Genomic DNA, 18,757 nt, shown 5'->3' on the forward strand with positions numbered 1-18,757 from the left:
ACAAACCAAGATGGAGCAAGTAATGTTGCAGGGCTACATGCTAATGTTAGCATATAGCTCGTGTGGCTGTAGTCCTTTCAGTTTGTTTGTTTCTGAATATTATTTTAGATTTCTAAAATCTATACCTTACTGGGATTAGTCAGAAAAGACTGAACTACGCACATGCTGAATGCTGCACTTCATCAAACATATATTCAAGCTCATCTTCTGCATCTCACAGCAGACCGCTTCTGACAATGCCTTGTGTGATTCCAGATTCTCTGACTAATGTGCAAACACTATTAAATGAAATACTGAAATTATAAGGAATTAAAACAACAAATATGGGGCTTTTTTATGTTGCTTACAAGAGGCAGGCTTGTTTTTCTATCAAAACACGCTTCACCTTGTGATTAAACTCAGAAAATCAATTCCTTCATTTTGTCGCTTGCTTTCAACTCTTTCTATGCAGATTTTTTTTCAATAATAAACAACAAATTCTCATGAAGAAGAAGCACAAAAGCAAGTGAAATGCTCTCTGCACTTATCATTTGGTTAGCCAGTCTACATAGAAAGAAAAAGGACTCAATTTTTTGGTTTTATCCAGAATATGCTGATGTGTTATAACAATATAGCCGTTAAAGCTGGTGTACTTTTCTTATTGATGATTGTAATTTCACTTAAGCAGTTACCTATAGCTTTCCTTCAAAGTTAGAAAACTATAAACTATCGGGGCTTTTTCTTAATTTTTATATTTTCCACTGAAAAACAAAAATTTACAGAAATATTAATGAATAAAAGAGCGTCCAGTGCTATTTTAACTCTTCCTCTCCTCTTCTCATATCTCTCCGTCCCTCTCGTTCACACGGGCGTCGTCCTGTCCACGGCCCTCGGCTCCTCTTCTCCTGGCTCTGGGTGAGTTAGCTCCCTGATACCAACCCTCTTGGTCCCTTTCCTCCCCGTCCAAATTTTGCACTACATCACAGTCGTCTTCCTCCCTCTCATCTTCTCTGTCGTCCTCCTCGCTCCTCTCCGAGTCGGACTCATCGGAGTTGTCCTCTTCCAGGTAGCGGTAACCTTTGACCTGAGGACAAAAAGAATTAGTTGAATTAGTTGCTCTGATGTCAAAACCCGTTTCTAGCTTAGTATGCAGTAGCATTTTTCACAATAAAATGCACTGATCCTTGGATTACCTTCTTCCAGAAGAAGGACAAATCAGTTTTTAGCAATTCTAATCTAACCACATAACAAAACGCTATATTCTACTTATATAAAACGCTTATGTAAGCAGACAATCTCTCAACAGCCTGTTCTATCTACTTCTTTTGGTCTGCCATCACTCAGAAACCTCAAAATAAAACTTCCATTTACTTTAATGTAAAACAAATAAGATCCTTCAAAGCTTGATTGAAGCGCCTTTTTATATTTTTGCGTGAAAGGCTAAAATCTAAAATCAACAGAGAAGGAGTCAGCAAAATAAATCAGACTGAATCCACAAAAATGCCATCTCAAGGATTTTCTGTGTGCAAATACTTGTTTCTGATAGGTCACTGTTATACACAGCAAAATCCATGCATAGAATATAATACAAATATAACAACAACCATGTGTATTCAGTGACTTCACACATGTTTAAATAGTGACACGGACGTGATAGACATGTAATATTATTTTCAGACATTGTCCTAAAGGACACCTTCATGGGTAATACTGCTCATACATTTGCAGATAACTGTAAACTATGTTTGAAAAACTAATTTGCCTTTGGTGTGAGTTTTTTTTCTACAAAAGATAATGAAGGAAAAAAAGGGAAAAATAATGAGCTTATATCTACTCATTCCTCTTCAAAGAAAAAGTTTTTACAGACTGCATGGGGGAGTTTTTGGCATGCCCCAAAGTAATTTCAGCCAGAGCATAAGAAAAATAATCAGCTGCCTCTTAATTAGGGTTTCATTTTTGTCAGATGATCAGAAATACAGGAATATGCATGGATGTCTGTCAAATACGGTAACATGCACTAATTGCCTGTATTGTCTGCTTACAAACACAGCCACCTCCCAAAGGCCCACAGAGACCTTTATGATATGTTCAGTTCCATATCACAGAAAGATTCTGATTGTTGTTGAAATCTAAAGAAACGATGACAGCTCGTGCAGAAAATGCGTCACTGCTCAGTTTGTGGTGTAGTTGATAAACAACACTGTATTTAATCTTCTTTAAACAGACTATTTTTTGCCTGCTGCCTTATTGCAAAACCAAAAATTCAGATCAATCAGAATATTTTTATTCTGATTTATGTATAATATCTAAGTATATCTTAAATCTAAACTAATATATCTTAAAGCCACTATAATATGTCCACAGAAAAGTCGACATACTCGACTCCACTCACATTGATGAGATGACGAAGGAACATGAGAAGTTGGAGTCAGGTAGCAAAATGAGATCCTCGCTGCGTAGCTTTAGTTTACAGTCAATTAGATGTGAATTAAACATGAAGTTGGTCACAGCTGCATAATAAATTGCTACAGCTGTATTTTATTACGTGAGGTTTAACAGTGCTCAGAACGTTTCATATTTAGGGACACTTTTAATTAAATTGATAACATGGCACAATGTGACAAGATTTTGAATTATCTTTTAACCACACACACAGAATCTATGACAAGCAGAGAGTCTGGTGAAATTAAATGACTGAAACAACATATGAATACAAGGTTTTAAAGAGTGCCCCTGTGGCCATGGTTTGCATATTCCAGCTGCGTGCCTGTTTTATAAATTGACAGTGAAAACACTTCACGTGTGCATCTTCAATTATAGCCTCTGCCCTTCAGGTGGATTTTAGGACTTGAGGCATCCTCCAGCGTGATGTACTGAGACTGATTTCAAGGGGACGAGGAGGCGGATGGAGGACAGAGAAGATGAAATTAGAAAAATGAGAAAAGCCTGCCACACCTGAGTGCTGCAGCTGATCAGCATTCTGCTCATTAATGAAACTGCACTTCGATCCAGCACTACTAAACCACTCCTTACTGGCCACTGTGATCTGTGTTTTCAGGATGAGCCCAGTAAAATTCAAAACGTGACCTTTAATCATAACCTAGGGTAACTTCTCTGTCTCTCTGCCATGTTCTAAACTGTTTTCCTGTGTTTGTGAGTAGCAGCAGAGCCTAATTAGTTTATAGTCTTCAATTTTTTTATGTTTTTAACACAGAGCTCCGATTTCTTTTTTTCTTTTTTCATGGTTTTGGTGGCGGTGTTGGAGCAGAGGTCCAGGGGTCAAACCTTGGAGACCCTGAAGTCTAGCTTCCTCCTTATTTTATTCCCCTTTTTCCTTCTTTAATTATATAACTCGTTGACTTATAATGATTTATAGCAGAGGAGAGGCCTGTCCATTAGTTCTGACTTAAAGTTTGCTAGTGCCCACTATTCACGTTACACCGTGTGTCACCTTATACTTCAGGTAAAGACTATAACACACTGTGTGAGCAAAGAAACCGCTCAAGGTTCCCACTGAGTTTGTCATGTCCCCAGCGCCCTGCATGCTCTAATCGGGGGGGGGGGTTCCGGAGAGAAAACATGTCGGACAAACTCTCCTGCTGTGTGGAACGTGACAAAACACCTTTGATTTTCCTGAAAACATGCAGAGATCATGTTTGAAAAGGGCTCATTACAAAGACCAGATTCATGTATTGATCCTCGATGGACTGACTAGTTACCTTGTGTCGTGGCCGAGGGATGCGAGGCAGTCTGAATGGCACTCTCTTGGCCAGGCGACGCTCCATCACCCAATAGCAACAGCAAGCCAGCAACAAAGTGACTAGTAGTATGGAAAGTTTTGCCTTAAAGGAAAGTGAAGAAAAAAATAGGTTAGACTAGGAACAAAAAAATGGAGGGAAAAACTAACGACATAAACACCGAGTCACATACCCTCATAGGAAGACCATACCAAAGGTATACTATAAAGATGGCGATTGCCTGCCACCAGTGATAGATGGTGTAGACAAAGTCCAGGCGTTCCTTTTCTTCAGCGTACAGCATTCCGAGTAGGGCTGGAACACACAGAGGAACTCATGTTGTCACGTGTCATAGCTGAAGACATGCAAACATAGAGACCATGGATGATACTCACTGCTGACGCCTGTCTTGTTCAGGGCGGTGCCGAGTCCCCATAGCGCAGAGATCACTAGTAGAGGGCCCTCATACTTGAGGCATTTCGGCTCTGGAGAAAATGCCATGAGAACCACCACAAGTACTCCATGCACAAAAGCACCACTGATGAGACACACCCAGCGTGGAAGCCGTAAGAGGGAAAGGCTAAGGGAGGAAAAGATGGAGGCGGAGAGGCCGTAGACGACGATGAGAAGCCACAGTTTATTTAGACCCAAAGCACATACACCGTAAGACTGTTGAGAAAGAAGGGGGGGAGACACATTCTTTCAACATTTTATGACCTGATTCACAACTCTGCTTTCTCTCATGACATCCTTAAATCCTACATCTTTACATCTGTATTTCCGTTTCTCTTTAACAAACTTAAACTACTGTACAGACAATCTGCATGAGTTTAGTACCAGGGTGAATCCAGAGATGGCAAACAGTGTCTCGAATCCACTGTAGATGAAGAAGGGGCAGAGCAGCCGCAGGCGGTAGTCCCTCAGGTGTTTGAAAGGCAGCTGAAAGATGTTTCCCCAGCCTATACTGCGAAGGTCGATCTCTTCTGTTGGGCGGTAGGCGGCCCCACACAGCCCGAGGAACTGTGAGTAGCAGCACACAGAGATCACTTTATTCAGAATCATTTTCAATGGAGCTTGTGCTTCAGTTTGTTTTTGTCCCATGGTGAGGTTTTAAAAAATGTCTAAGAATAGAACAAACACAACAGATGCCTGAGAGCAACATTAGCTCTTAAACTAGCAGCTGGTACCCAGTTGGTACAGACTAAAGCCAGTGAAAAAGTGTTTTAGCATCTATTAGCTTGTTTTAGTTTAGTCTCATCACTTTCATCGTTTCCAGCAATTCCTCGAACAAATTGTAAGCTAAATGGATGCTAGCTTCCCAGCAAGAATCCCAATTCACTGACTTTAAATACCAGAGGTCTGAGGTGTTTTCCAGTGCTTTGTTCATATCTTGCAAGTAGCCACAAGAACGGTTATAAAACGTCTGATTGGATCACCCTACATGGTATAATGTGAGCCTAACAATAATAGAATACTGTAAAACAACTAATATAGAACTTTCAAGCACATAAATTACAGCTAATGAATGTCGTAATCAACTCTGTTACAAGACCACCACAGACCTTATCTTTGGGGATGCCTGGAGTTGCGGCGCTCTGCTGCTTCTCTGTTTACGCTTTATAGTTTGCAGCTTTAGCTTTACAGTAGCTCTCCTGTGATTTCTTTTATAACATCAATCTGAACGTCTTGTTTATTGAATATTTATAGCTTCTCGTGGGTTACACATGCTAACTGTGAGAGAGGTTCTCAGCTGCACACAACATGCCATATTTTAGACATCAATACAGGTTTGAAAAAGGCTTAATTGTTTTCCTTTCTTTATAAAGATTTGATATTATCTAAGGATTAATTTCTCTTCTCTGTAAATCCAAACATTCTTAAGAAAACTTTTATCACATGTAATTCCATCTGAAATGGTTTCCTCAGAGCATTTTTACATTTATCTTTTAATGAGAAAGTGATGTACACAGGGATTTATAAGAATAAGATTACCGTTTCAGCTCGGTGTTAATTCCATCAGAGCATTTTTTGGGTACCCAATTCAATTTTCTCTCAGTAATTTGCTCTTTGTTTTGGTTTTATATGCTTGTCTAGTGACTACTTAATGCTGATGTTTTATTGTTGTTTTGCAAGAACGTCACAACAGGAAACAGCGACACAGATTATACAAAGCCTGTCTAGATAATTAGAAAACAAACACCTAAACAAACTGAATGACCTCGAGTCTACGTGTTTATGTGCCTGTGTAGGAAGAGAACTTACAATGATCATCGAGAGGAAGGCGAAGCCCATGAGCACGCTCTCCACTTGGATGAGCAGCATGGAGCTTGGCAGTTTTTTCAGCACGGTGTTGTTGAAGCCGGGGATCAATCCGGTGACTTTAGCACCTGGTTTAGGGACAGGAAAGAAATTAGAAAATAACTGATGTCAGCCAAACAGCCTGTGTTAATCCTACAGACTGTTAAAGTGTCTGTCTGTACATTTAAGCAACAAACTGTACTTTACAGACTTTTATTGCAGCCGTACTTTATAAAATTACAAAAATGCTTTAAAAGTCTCTGAGTGGATGAAAGGCAGATAGGAATGCTGATTTAATAAAACCTAACAGAGCTGCAGACTGAAGAAAACAAAGTTCTTTATGCAGTTGTGATGTAAATCGAAGAGGTCAGCTACAGTCATGTGATCCTCTACCTCAGGTCTGTTTCCTCCTACTGTTAAAATGTGTGTTTTTTAGCCAGTAAACCTACTTCCACTTAATGAAAACATCTGAATGGGGAAACTGTGACACAGCCTGTCAGTTGGTGATGTTTCTCTTTAAGTTTCATTTTGAATAATACCAATGTTACCAACTATTTTTATTTTTTACCACCTGTTTAGTTTTGCACTGCTGATTTTAAAAAAGCAGCTGTGATCATGGTGCTTAACTAGTACTGAAAGTACTGTGCAAAAATCTTAGAGGCATGCAGCAATTTATTGAACCAGCAAAAACAGCTTGAACAGTTCTAGCCTGTAGGCTTTTTGAAGGACATTCAAAGCTCTACTTTGGCTGTTTCTGCCTTTTGTTCATTTCTCTGTCAACATGATCCCCACTGCTTTAATAATGTTGAGGTTCAGGCTCTGGGGAGACCAACCCATGATGTGTTTTTCTATCCAGTTTTTTTTCTGCACTGGCAGTGCAGGGATCATTGACATGTGGAATAATTAGGCTGAATCATTACATCACTAGCAGTCTTTGTAGATAAGATTGAGTACTGAACATCAGATTTCAAATTTGCGCTGAAAGTTGAAAATACAAATTAACATTTTATTGCTTTTTGAAATTCACAAATCCAGCAGACACAGAACAATGTGTGGATATTTCAACCTGTTTCCAGCACCTGGTGAGATAACGAGCCTCCAGGTTTGGCTGTGGTTTGGTCTCTGAGAGAAGTGTGTGGCTCTTTTACAAGCCTCTTGCTAATTTTACTTTTAGTACTTGGATTAAACCAGGTAACAAAGTGGCTGTGTCAGCTTTTTCTTTTCTTTCTTTTTTTAATAATTACGTTCTGCCTAGTCAATATTAACACTCGGGCAACAAAGTGTTTGTCTATGATTACTCTGAATCCTCCAAACACTCCACAAGGCACTAGGGGAACTAATAAAGAGTAAGACGGGAAGACTGATGGACTTCCTTGTGTGTTTTTACAAAATAAAAAGCAGGGATGGGAGTTAAAATCTCTAAAATATAATTTATTATAAATAGAAAAAGTTACATGAATTAACTGGTTTTAAATGACAGCCTCACAATTAACAGGATAGATTGTTTTCTTTTTTTGGAATGATGATGGATTTAGTTGAAAAGTTGATAAACATTCCTATTTCCCATACTCTTCCTCTTAATATTAACATGGAAGTAAATTTAACTTTTATTGTCCCGAGCTTATTATGGTGTATCTGTACAAGTCGCTACTGGAAGTGAGGAGGCAAGTTTCTTTACCGCAGTGTTTCACTTGGGCGAGGACGTGGGAGTTATCATGGAGGTAAACGCTGTTGAGGACGAAGGCCATGGGGAACTCGGCGAAGACAAAACTCAGCTGACGCAGAAGAAAAGAAAAAGGTTTGCCCGTTTGTCCAGCAAACAGTATGATATTAATAACATCATTAATGAGGGAAAGCTGAAAGACTCACATTGAAAATGATGTTAAAGACCGACTGGAAGACGATGATATAGCTGTGGCACGCTCCCTTTGGGAGCTTCTTCTGCTCCTGCACGTGCTCCTCCTTATAGTTGACGCATTCATAGTACTGCTGTGCCATCCTGTGCATATGTGAGAGTGTTTATGGTGTTAGAAAACAAATTTAGAGGCATTTATTTTGTACTTATCTTCAATTAATCACACGAGCCCCTTGTCTCTGTGTATGAAGTGTTTAAATTGATCAAAACCACATAGGCTGTCTCTGTTTCACACTAACAACTACGCTTTGCCCTATAAATGCTCTATATTCAGGAGGTGTAAAGAACCCGAGAACAAGCTTTACATTCACATTTCCTCTTTTAGGATTTAGCGACTTCATAAAAGGCAAAAACACATCAGAGCATTAAAAAAAAAGTATTCTGCCAGCAGCATTTATAATAAAAAGAAAGATCAATACAAACTGAACAGGCGGTGACAGAAAAAAAGATCTCAGCTTGTAGTCAGCGCAGCACGGCTCAAAGGAAATACAACAAAGAGCCTGGTAAATTGTTCTTTCAGTCTGCCGTTGATTAAACTGATACAAGGTTTTGTTACATCTGTTGATGAAAAGACATTTTAAATAATGCTCACTCGATGATGCTTTCTGAGAGCTTTGTTGTGCCGGAGGGACACGTGAAGTAGGGACAGGTATTCAGTGTCTTCATAAAGCAGCAGCTCTTATCATCCACATGAAACATGTAAACATTAGACCTTACATCTAGCAGAAATATGGAGCATTGCTCGATTAGCTACTAGGAAAATTGTGCCAGGCTCTAAAACTCCAGGAGTCCCATTTTTGCTTGAAGAGCTACAATAGCAAAATGTTCTTTACAGAGCTCTACTACTGCCTACACTTGAGATCTTCTTCTGTCGCTCTGTTAAATCCTGTAGCTACTCATGATAAACACGTAGTTTCAAGTAATGATGTCTGCATATAAACAAACAATTCCTGTGAGCCAAAAGTGTTTAGGGCTTCAGACTGCTCTAAACACTTTTACTGTAGTCTTGGCTGTTTGATGTCACTGTGGCACATGGATCTGGCTGTGACCACAGAGGCCTCCATTTGCTGTTCAAACCTTCTGCTCATGAGCAACTCAGACAAAAGCTGGGATAGAGACTAGAGAGAGGAGCTGAAACGGCGTGTTTCTCACAGAGGATGAACTGAAGAGTCGCACTAAAGCCTTTTTATAAGGTATTGTTTGTTTGTTTTTTCAAGATTTCAATCGTCCTCTCTCATCTAAAAGTCTGCTGACAAAGCCCACTACACCACTGTATTGTGCCTCCCATGGAGACTTTCTTGCTCTTTCTGCTAGTTTGTTTTACCTGATCGGCCCGTGATTGGCTCGCTTTTAAAAGAATGAATGAGGCAAGAGGAACAGCCGCTTTCTACTTCCTTCACTGGAATAGAATATCCTGAAAGGTTACTATAGTTTTAGGGGATTTTTTGTTTGTTTGTTTTTTATTTCTATAAATCTTAAGACGCAGCAAGAGTTAAGGAAGCACTTCCACCCACCCAAACTTCTACTTCTTCTTTCTCACCGTGTGATATAATTTCCCAAGGAGGCCCACAGGGGCACAATGGCCACACCGATGGCCACAGCCGATGGAACGAGGGTGTAGTAACGCTCCCAATAATTTGTAGAGACGAAGAGAGCGTAGATCCCCGAAGCCAGGAACATCATCCACTTGGTACCTAGAAACCTGGATGTGAGACAGGGTGTTTAAAGGAAGAGCAGGAACATTTATATAAAGACATGTTTTAAAACTTGGGTTTATGTTGCTACCTGATGAGGAGAGGCGTGTACAGGAGGCCTATGATCGGTGTGACATTAATCCCCATCAGCATCTTCTGGTCGATGTCCTGCAGGCCGAGGTTGCTGTACTTTACCTCACGGTAGGTCGTATCATAGTGGAGGATCAACTGCATCTGCAGGAGGCCTGTTGCACACATGTACAGGTACAGTAAATGTTCACGAGTATTCAAGCTACCCTGTCTGTGTGTGCCTGTTTGCCAGTTTCAGCACCCCATCTTCAGGGAAACTCACCCATGTACACACTGTACACAATCATGGCTCCAATACTGGCTGCAACAACATTCTTGATGATTCCCAGCCTCTTCCTTCGATAGTATTTCTTCTCCTCCTCCTCCTCGTTGTAATCAGCCTGTGGGCCCAAAAACTCCTCCATCTAAAGAAAGAAGGACAAAAAGTTATGCAACACTTAAGCAGAGGCAGAGACGTGTTTATCAAATTAAAATCGGATTGTTCTGATCCGTAGTACACCGTACTGATAACCAGAGAAGCTGGATTTATGAAGGTTCTCTGAAATCAGCTGAGCTCACCTGGCCCTGCACGTTGTCTTCGTGGTCCACATTGAGCATTTCGTTCACGTTGCCATTTGGAGGCACAACAAACTGATCATCATGAGGGATCAAAGCTTCCTCGCCAGTTGCCTCCATCTGGTGACCAGAAGAAGCAGCACGCTATATTAATACTTCACTGCACCTTCTGCCATCATCGAAACCAATCGGCCACCTGCAGCCACCGTGGTTTTCAAGCTGCTGCACATGAACGAAACTCTAATTATAGATGCTTAAAGTTTTCAGAATCAAATTAACTGCAGACGTAAATATCATTAGTGTAATTACTATAATGTTGTATCAAACACACCTGACTCCAAATCACTTTAGATGCATTTTCAGATTTATTTTTAAGTATTTTGTTCATTTATTTTTGTTTTGAGTACTCTGAGACAAAACATAACTGGCTAATTTTAGCACATGTATTTATAGCTTTAAAACTGAACACGTTATAAAGTGAGATTGTGTTAAAATTCACAAAAATGCATACAGAAGCAGCATTACAGAAGCCATACTTCCTCTTAATTGTTTCTCAACACAACGTGCCAAAACGTTTTAAAGCTTGAAAAGCTATTTTAATACAAATATTAAGAAATCATAGAATAGGGGGTGGCAGTTATATAGAGGATATGTTCAGATAAGGGACTACTCACATTCACATCAGGATATGATATTTTCATTTATTTTAAAAACTAGCTGAATGAGTACTTTAACACGCGACTGTTTAACTTATTTTATCCAAGTTTTTATTTCAAGTGAAATTATTATACGTAAAAGTCCAACAAAATATTCACATTTAATGAAACATAAAAAAGACGAGCAGTGTGTGCTGTTGTTTAAAGAAATTCAGTTTCAGTTGTGTGTCCAGAGCAGTATGGCAGGTTGACCTTCCCGTGCACCGTGAGCTGCACGTTTATTACGCGTGCCGATCACGGTGCAGCTACAAAAGTCCAAAACCTTCACATGTGTTTTTGGAGCTAAACGACTGCAGCGTTTCTAAACAACTAAAACTAACTAAAACTTGCAACTCTTCTTACATTTGTATGCCTCTGTAATAATACTGGAATCACCACAAGCTGCAGTGCATTTTATAAAAAGCTGGTGACATTTATGACATCACTGCATTTTTTCCGCTTGTAAAGCCGTCCACTGTTCTATGCTGGACCTTTTGAACCAGTTCTGGTGTTGTGCCAACAACTGATTTCCAATGTTTCCAATGTGTTTTGATGTCTAATGTCTTTACGTATGTTGGCAGACTTTGGTGAACAGGATTCACACAGAGGTTATATATGAAATTAAGAAATGGCCTGTTTTGCAAGTATCTTTATGAGTCTGCATTATTGTACCTACATCATAACCAACTCGGTCTTTTTGGCCACTGTGCTTTTTTGTTGTTTTGTATAGATTCCTCTGGACTGTACATCTCTGCTGTTTACTCTTACTATTTATATCCTCCTGCATAGTTCGTGTGGAGTACCCATAATTTAATTGTGCATGTACAGTGAGGATTAAAGTCCTGTTTTATTGAACTCTCTTTATACAACTGTTATGTTAAATTGTTGCAGTTTCTGCTGCCCTCTTGGCCAGATCACTTTTTAAAAGAACATGTTTCCTTTCAGTGAGGCTTTTCAACCGAATAAATAAAGGATATAAAAAAGTCGCTTTGACAGCAGCTTCTACATTGTGACAGGAATGTTGTTTGTAGCTCAAAATAACTTGATGTCATTCATGAGGGATACATTTGACATATGTTTCACATATTAAAGGCCAACAAGTCAGTAACAGAAGTTTAAATACATGCAATCACTTTGTGGCCTCGCTCAGTCCCTGTGTTTAAGTTGTTAAGTGATAAAGTTTTCTGTTTTTGAATTAAAAACCTGCCGAATCAGTGGTGAGTACCACACTTGGTGATTCAAACCCCCAACAAGAGAAAATGAACTTGCATAGGATACAAGAAGTGTTCCTTTGTTTCTTTTAAATTGTATTTACATCACATTCCTTTGCATAATTAATATTATTCTTACTATTATAGGTTACCATTCACAGTTCATGGACTCCCCCTTCTCCTGTAATAATTACTGAAGTGTCTTTTGTTTCTTTTATGACTTTTTATGACCAGATTTATAAACTGCATTTTTATAAAAGCAGATGTGATCCATCAAAACACCTTTATCGACAGAAAAGCGTGTCTGTCTTAACAAACCAGCCTCATTCACAAGCCTTTTGTTTGCCTGACTTCTCTTTTCCTTCCCAGTATGGAAACTATGAAAGTTAAAGCCGTGCGGGATGGTGTAACTGCGTTTAACCCCTTATTTCAGATTTCTTTGACAGAGTCATATTATGACCCTTGTTATTACTTTCATGACAGTTTGCATCCGGGTCTTGTTGACGTTTCAGCGTTTCAAAGTTATTAGTCAAACCCACGTTCATAAAACAATCACCACCGTGTTTTGCCATCTACCCTGAAATTCACTTACCGTGTCAGTGGAGCGGGGCTGAAGCAGAATGAAGACGGGGACAGAGACACACGGACATCCCCGCCCCTGTGTCCCTTTCAGACCCTGTTGTCGTTACTTCTCCTTTCTTATATTAGGTGCAGTATAAATAAAAAGTTTCGTGGAGGAAACGAAAGTTAGCTATCTTCACTTCCTCACTTGTGCCTGCTTCTCTTAAAGCCGCAGACGCGCTTTTAGGAAACACGCCCCCTTCACGCTCTATGTGTGTGTGTGTGTGTGTGTGTGTGTGCGTGTGTGTGTGTGTGTGTGTGTGTGTGTGTGTGTGCGTGTGTGTGTGTGTGTGCGTGTGTGTGTGTGTATACATGTTTAGACGTCTTTGTGAGGACTTATGAGGGACAAAATGTTCGTCCCCACGAGTTGAAGGCATTTTTGAGGCTCAAAATGTGAGTTTAGGGTTAGAGTTACAATTAGTTTATGGTTAGGTTTAGGCTTATGATTAGGATTAGACATTCATTTTTGATGGTTAGGGTTAGGGTAAGCGGCTTGGGAAAGCATTATGTCAATGGGATGTCCCCACGAGGATAGCAAACCAGACATGTGTGTGTGTGTCGGAACTTTTAAAGAATTATTAATAATTATTAAGCGCGGTATCACGGGCTGTGGATGGAGGGGGCATGGGATATATAAAATTAATACTGAAGCAAACCGCTTGAAATCCACCGGTTATTATAATTCCGTCTCAGTTGCGCAGTTTGCAGTTCTGTTATAACATCACACGTGTTGTTCTGTTGAGCGGTGGGAGCAACAATGTCTCACACTTGCTCGGTTTGGTTGATTCAGAGCGACCCACCAGATGGCTTTGCAGAGTGCGAGAGCTGCAGTGAACTCATTAATTATACATTTAATAAAAAATAACACGCATTGCTGTTCCTGCTCTGGTGACGTCATGCTGGTACACAGGAGTAAAAATGCACAAACTTTACTTATTCTAGAGAAAGATCTTTAGATCCAGACACTGCCTGCATTATGGATAGAAAGCTGAAAGCCGGTTTCAGTTGCTGCTTGTTTGTGGCTCTCTCTGCCTTCAGTAACTGAAAAGCATGCTCTATTGGTCACAAATAAACACTAGTGGCACGGTTCCACTGCCAGCCATACATTCTCAAACTATAACACTGTCTCTACCATGTCTGACAGATGGTGCCGTGTTTGAGATCTTAAGGTGTCTCTCCTTCGACGCTCAGGTTTTCACTTGTCCATAATGACTTTTAGTTTTAGCCAAGCAGGATCTTTGACATGCTTTTTTGCAAAGTTTAATCTAGCCTTCTTCTTCTTGTGTAACCAGTGGTTTGCTTCATGTTTTAAACCCTCTATATCTGCATCTCTTGATTGTAGATATGGTTAATCAGCCTCCCTCCTTGAGCGCGGTCGTCCCTGGCCTGAAGTTGTAAAGCAGTTTTTCTTAAACCAGGAAAGAGTTCTGTGATCATGTTTCAGAATTCTTCACAGAAAATTTCATATCAACAAAACTTTTAGAACCTTTTTTTTTCAAAATGTAGAAAAACACTATGTTGTATCTGTAATAATCACTCGAGATTTCATTGTATTTCATCTTATAGTTACTGTATATTCATTCACACACTCTGCACGAGAGTGAAGTCGAACCATACCACAAACCTCGTGTGAGGGCCAGAATAAATACTTCCAACACTCATGAAGCTAGGCTACACGATGACAGCGCTTTATTAGAGTTAACAGCACACTGTGCAGCTTCTCTGCAGTGCAGATGAAAAGCTGTGTCACTGTGGTTTAAACATGAAGAAAAAGAGACACGCACACTAAAACATGGTCCACTGACACACAGCACAACACAGTCTACACAAGCATGACAAAATGAGCAAAGTTCAGGCATTGTTTTTTTTTGTTTTTATCTGAGCTGTTAAAGACAAAGAACCAACCAGGGTCAAAAGAGTAAACTATGAATAGTACAAAAAAGACATTTTGGCTCAGCCCATAATGAATTCTGTGCATGCCCTGACCCATGATTCGCTGTTTCTGAGGTGTTGCACAGGACTGACATGTCTGCATGACAGACAACTGTAAATAAACTAGTTCCACGGGTTGAACTGCAGCTTTGCAAAGAGTCTATATTTACTTTCAGTGCCTTCCAAAACCAAACAAGAAAAATCTGACCCCAGTTCAAAGGGTGAATTGAGATAAAGATTAAAGTTGAATCATTCTTTGCATTTGTCTGGACCTGTCACATGTAACCAGGTTTCTAGCTTTCTGGTGTTACGCATCAGAGGCCTTTCTCCTTTTCAGTCAGATTTTCAAGTGACTTCGAGAGTCCAGGCTCAACGTACAGAAAGTGGAAAAGATCCAGAGTGTCTGGTCCACTGTGAGTAGTTTCAACATGTCCTTATGCTGCTGATCCACCAAGTTTCTGAGGAAGAGGCAGTTTCTCTCAGCGGGCCCTCGACAGCATTAACTCCACACTTTTCTTTTTTTTTTTATTTCCCACCCTTTAATTAAAATACAAGTCTCTCATTGTTTGAAGCCACACATGCTAACCCCATCCCCATGACCTTTTGATCCCACATCATTCTCCATTTTGTTTTCTTCATCCACGTCTATCCGCTCCCCACAGCCGCCTTCCTCATCATTTCCTCGTCCTGGACTGAGAGCTCCGTCAGCTTGCGTCCTAGCCGCTCGTGAAGGTCCAGATATTTGGCCACGCAGCGGTCCAGGCAGACCGACTCACCCTTGGTCAGCTCTGCCTCCTTATAATGTGGCGGTACGCACTTCCTGTGGCAGGCATTAGTCATTCTGAGAGGAAAGGAAGGAAACAGTCAAGATTCTTCAGTATTAAGAGTGATGATAAAAATACATTTTTAAAACATAACAAACGTGTTACTACATGATATATTCACGCATAAGCACCTTATTGTGGGGTCCCCATTATGACTTGCTTACAACAGTCACTTAGTAAAACAGAACAGCGCCATCTGCTGGAGTTATTTTGTGAACCTAAAGTTGGCTCTGAATACTCTCCTTTTAAAATTCATAGTTTCATATGACCTGATATAATAGTTATTTAATTTCATAAAGATGTTAAATTAACCAACTTTTAGGTCAAGAAAAGGTGCATTTAAGAAGAGTATTTAGAATTTCTGCAAATAAAATGTATTCTGGCTCATGTCACAGCAGAAATGTGCTTCCCGGTGTTGACACAGATCCTTCATCAGAGCAGGGAGAGACACAGATTCAGTTTAATTATATACTTCAAAGAAGAACTAGCAAAAAGATAAATGGCAACTAATTACTTCCTTTGTCCTCAAAGTCTTCACAGGGATAAGCCCCGAGGACAGAATTTCATACATCCTTGCCCAACAAACACCACATGACCACCGACGGACATTAAACCCAGTTCCTCTTCACTGCAGGAGATTCACAAAGAGACCAAACTCAAAACACATGAAAGTCATCAATCTCTCATTTCATGTTGCTGAATGAGTCTATCCAACAGCACTTCATCTAGCCAAATGTCTTTTAATACAACACCATGCTCATCAGAAGAAGCCTTAAGTTCCTTCTGCAGGTCACCATCACCGTTTGCCTTAGGAGACACAGTGATGGTGACCTGATAAATCACATTTCAGTGGATTATTTCTTTAACCCGATTAAAATTATTGGTTAGGTTCTTCACATCCAGCCCCAGGATTCAAAAAACTGCAACAAGGTAGACGATAAGCCACGAACGCCTCTAACTGCCTGAAAGGCCCAGTTACTGTCACTGTTCTGGTGAACTACAAGAAACAGTTAAACTGTTAAAAACAGGCATTTTACACTATGTACTTCTAAAAGTACTGCCAGCATTGGGATACCAATAAAATCCCCTAAATCTGAAACATCAACTTACTGACGTGTCAAAATGTTTCCTGTCAAAAGATACTAAACATAACAAACAAACATGACATGCCTCGCCTACCACCAGACCCAACTAAACAGAACAGCCCATCTGACAACGTCCAACAACTGTGTGACGCCATCACGTCAATACAGACCAAAATCTCTGAGGAATGTTTCCACCATTTTTTTTTTATATCTATGCTAAAGGCAAAAGGGGAATTATCACGTATGAGCAAGCACTAATCAGGTGGCCAGTAACATATCTTTAATGGCTCTAAGATGTTGCCAGGTATCATATGAATGTAGAGAACTAGTTAACTAGAATTTGATAGAATTATTGCTCACTTCCATCCACAAAATGTAAACAAACATTAGTATTTGGTTTATGGAGTGATGTCAATAACTGGGCGCCATCAAATTACTGCAGAAGAAAATCCCAGTAAGCTGATAGAGAGCCAAGAGCCAATCAAACCTCAGTCAAAAAAGTAAAGCAAGCAAACTGCTTGTTTCTTGATCTGAATGGTTGAACAAACCCATAACTCATTGCTCATGTATATTTATTCGTCTCTTTCAAGCCAAAAACACCTGCATAAAAGTACATAAACTATTTTCTTTGGCAACTGACTGAATCTGACTCAGTGGATTTTAACTGCAAGACTTTATTAAAAGCACATGAATGTATAATTTGTGCAAGGTCATGAAAGGATAAATATTAACCAGGCTCGTCTTTTCTTCATTCAGAGATGCAGGTCTCTGCTGCTTCTTCCAAGTATAAAAATACTTGTGATCAAAACCACTTAACTTAATATGAATGAATGTACTCTTACACAAGTGACGGCATTTAAGTAGATTACTGTGTTATGACACAAGGACACATCTTTATATTATGAGAAAAAGCCGTACTGTGCTTATACTGTAAAATTGTGACATGTGAAGTAAATTCAGTGAGTTAAGCACTAAACTCAGGCCTTTAAATTTTAGTCACTATAGCTCTTTTTAAAATAAATGCTATCCCACACTGGATTTAACCCTTGCCAGCCTTTAGTAGAAGCCACCCTTTGCCTTAAACATGCCGGCTGGTGGGCCTTTATAATAATGAGCTTCACCAGCAGGACACTTGCTCGCATTAACGATGAGCTGTACAGGCTCAGCTTCACTAAACAGTAATTATCTTTGCACATTATTCTGGCACACTGTAAATACATGTAAGTTTGACACATAAAAGCCGCGACACTTCACAGCAGACTGCTGTGGCTAGCTGAGAGGTTAGCTTGTTTGGGCTTTACCGGTTGTACATGTCAGCCATCATCTCCACCTCCAGCTCCGCCGCCAGCTGCTGCGCCTTCACAGGATCCATGGCTCCGCTTCAGTTCTGCTCACACCGGGTCTCGAACCACAAACACACCGTCCCGCTGAGCCTCTCCTCCGGACAGCAAGCAAGGAGCAGTACCCGCTGCTTCTGTAACCTTCAAACCTGCACGAAAACACGTGTGTGCCGTTTCCCTCACACACTTCCGGTGACAATAAAGTTGGATTCAAAAAGCAGAAAGCGGAGGGAGCAGGAAGCGCGCCCTCTACAGGTGTGTGTGTGTATTTCTATTTGTCCAAAGTAAGATAAGAGCCTCACAGGGAAGTGAAGGACAAAAAACCTGCTTAAGTTCAAACTGAACATCAGAATGAGGAAGAAAGTTGGTTTGTTCTGTATTTCTGAAACTTCTGTCTCCATTTATTTATTCATGCTATTTGTATTTTATCTATTAGTACATATTAACCGGCATATGTGTGTGGACACCAGAGAAAGAATTTCATTGTACAGAGAAATGCTTTTCTTTGTACACATGACAATAAATGCTTTGAATCTTCTGAGATGTTCCAATGCAGAGAGATCAGAAAAAGATCAAATGTCCAGTGAGCACCAGCTCTCTGGGTAAAAATTAATTGTAGATGGCAGAGGACAAAGGAAAATGGGCAGACTGCTGCAAGCTGATGAGCAGGCAACAGTAACTCAACTAACCACCCGATGCTTGGTTTTGGGGTTGGAAAAAACTGCTTCGTAATTGGACGTCTCGGTTTCTTCTGCAGTATTTGGATGGTTCTGGTGTAAAC

At 40.1% G+C, this 18,757-nt stretch overlaps 2 protein-coding genes across 2 annotated transcripts; both read right to left on the minus strand.

Moving 5' to 3' along the window:
• Positions 1-710: 710 nt before the first annotated feature.
• unc93b1 (unc-93 homolog B1, TLR signaling regulator) lies at positions 711-12,958 on the minus strand. Its single transcript, XM_004538840.4, has 13 exons — positions 12,767-12,958; positions 10,272-10,388; positions 9,976-10,117; positions 9,715-9,868; positions 9,470-9,631; positions 7,884-8,013; positions 7,693-7,789; positions 5,979-6,103; positions 4,554-4,736; positions 4,112-4,385; positions 3,910-4,031; positions 3,699-3,821; positions 711-1,063 (listed from the first exon to the last, which is right to left on the minus strand). The coding sequence occupies exons 2-13, from the start codon at positions 10,386-10,388 to the stop codon at positions 818-820; spliced, it is 1,875 nt and encodes a 624-aa protein (XP_004538897.1). The 5' UTR covers positions 12,767-12,958; the 3' UTR covers positions 711-817.
• A 1,504-nt stretch (positions 12,959-14,462) lies between these two features.
• timm10 (translocase of inner mitochondrial membrane 10 homolog (yeast)) lies at positions 14,463-18,171 on the minus strand. The gene is made up of 2 exons (XM_004538839.3): positions 17,938-18,171; positions 14,463-15,568 (listed from the first exon to the last, which is right to left on the minus strand). Exons 1-2 carry the CDS (start codon positions 18,006-18,008, stop codon positions 15,373-15,375), a joined length of 267 nt encoding a protein of 88 aa, XP_004538896.1. The 5' UTR covers positions 18,009-18,171; the 3' UTR covers positions 14,463-15,372.
• Between the last annotated feature and the right edge of the window lie 586 nt (positions 18,172-18,757).

The sequence above is a fragment of the Maylandia zebra genome, linkage group LG6, assembly GCF_041146795.1.
Source record: "Maylandia zebra isolate NMK-2024a linkage group LG6, Mzebra_GT3a, whole genome shotgun sequence".
NCBI classification, from domain to species: domain Eukaryota; kingdom Metazoa; phylum Chordata; class Actinopteri; order Cichliformes; family Cichlidae; genus Maylandia; species Maylandia zebra.

Excerpts from the sequence above, each read along its gene's own strand:
- unc93b1 (XM_004538840.4), bottom strand. The coding sequence starts at position 10,388 with ATGGAGGCAACTGGCGAGGAAGCTTTGATCCCTCATGATGATCAGTTT. Across the intron at positions 4,737-5,978 it reads CCTTCCTCTCGATGATCATT|TTCCTCGGGCTGTGTGGGGC; the intron begins GTAAGTTCTCTT and ends TGCTACTCACAG. Across the intron at positions 1,064-3,698 it reads TCCCTCGGCCACGACACAAG|GTCAAAGGTTACCGCTACCT; the intron begins GTAACTAGTCAG and ends TTTTGTCCTCAG.
- timm10 (XM_004538839.3), bottom strand. The coding sequence starts at position 18,008 with ATGGATCCTGTGAAGGCGCAGCAGCTGGCGGCGGAGCTGGAGGTGGAG. Across the intron at positions 15,569-17,937 it reads ATGGCTGACATGTACAACCG|AATGACTAATGCCTGCCACA; the intron begins GTAAAGCCCAAA and ends CTTTCCTCTCAG.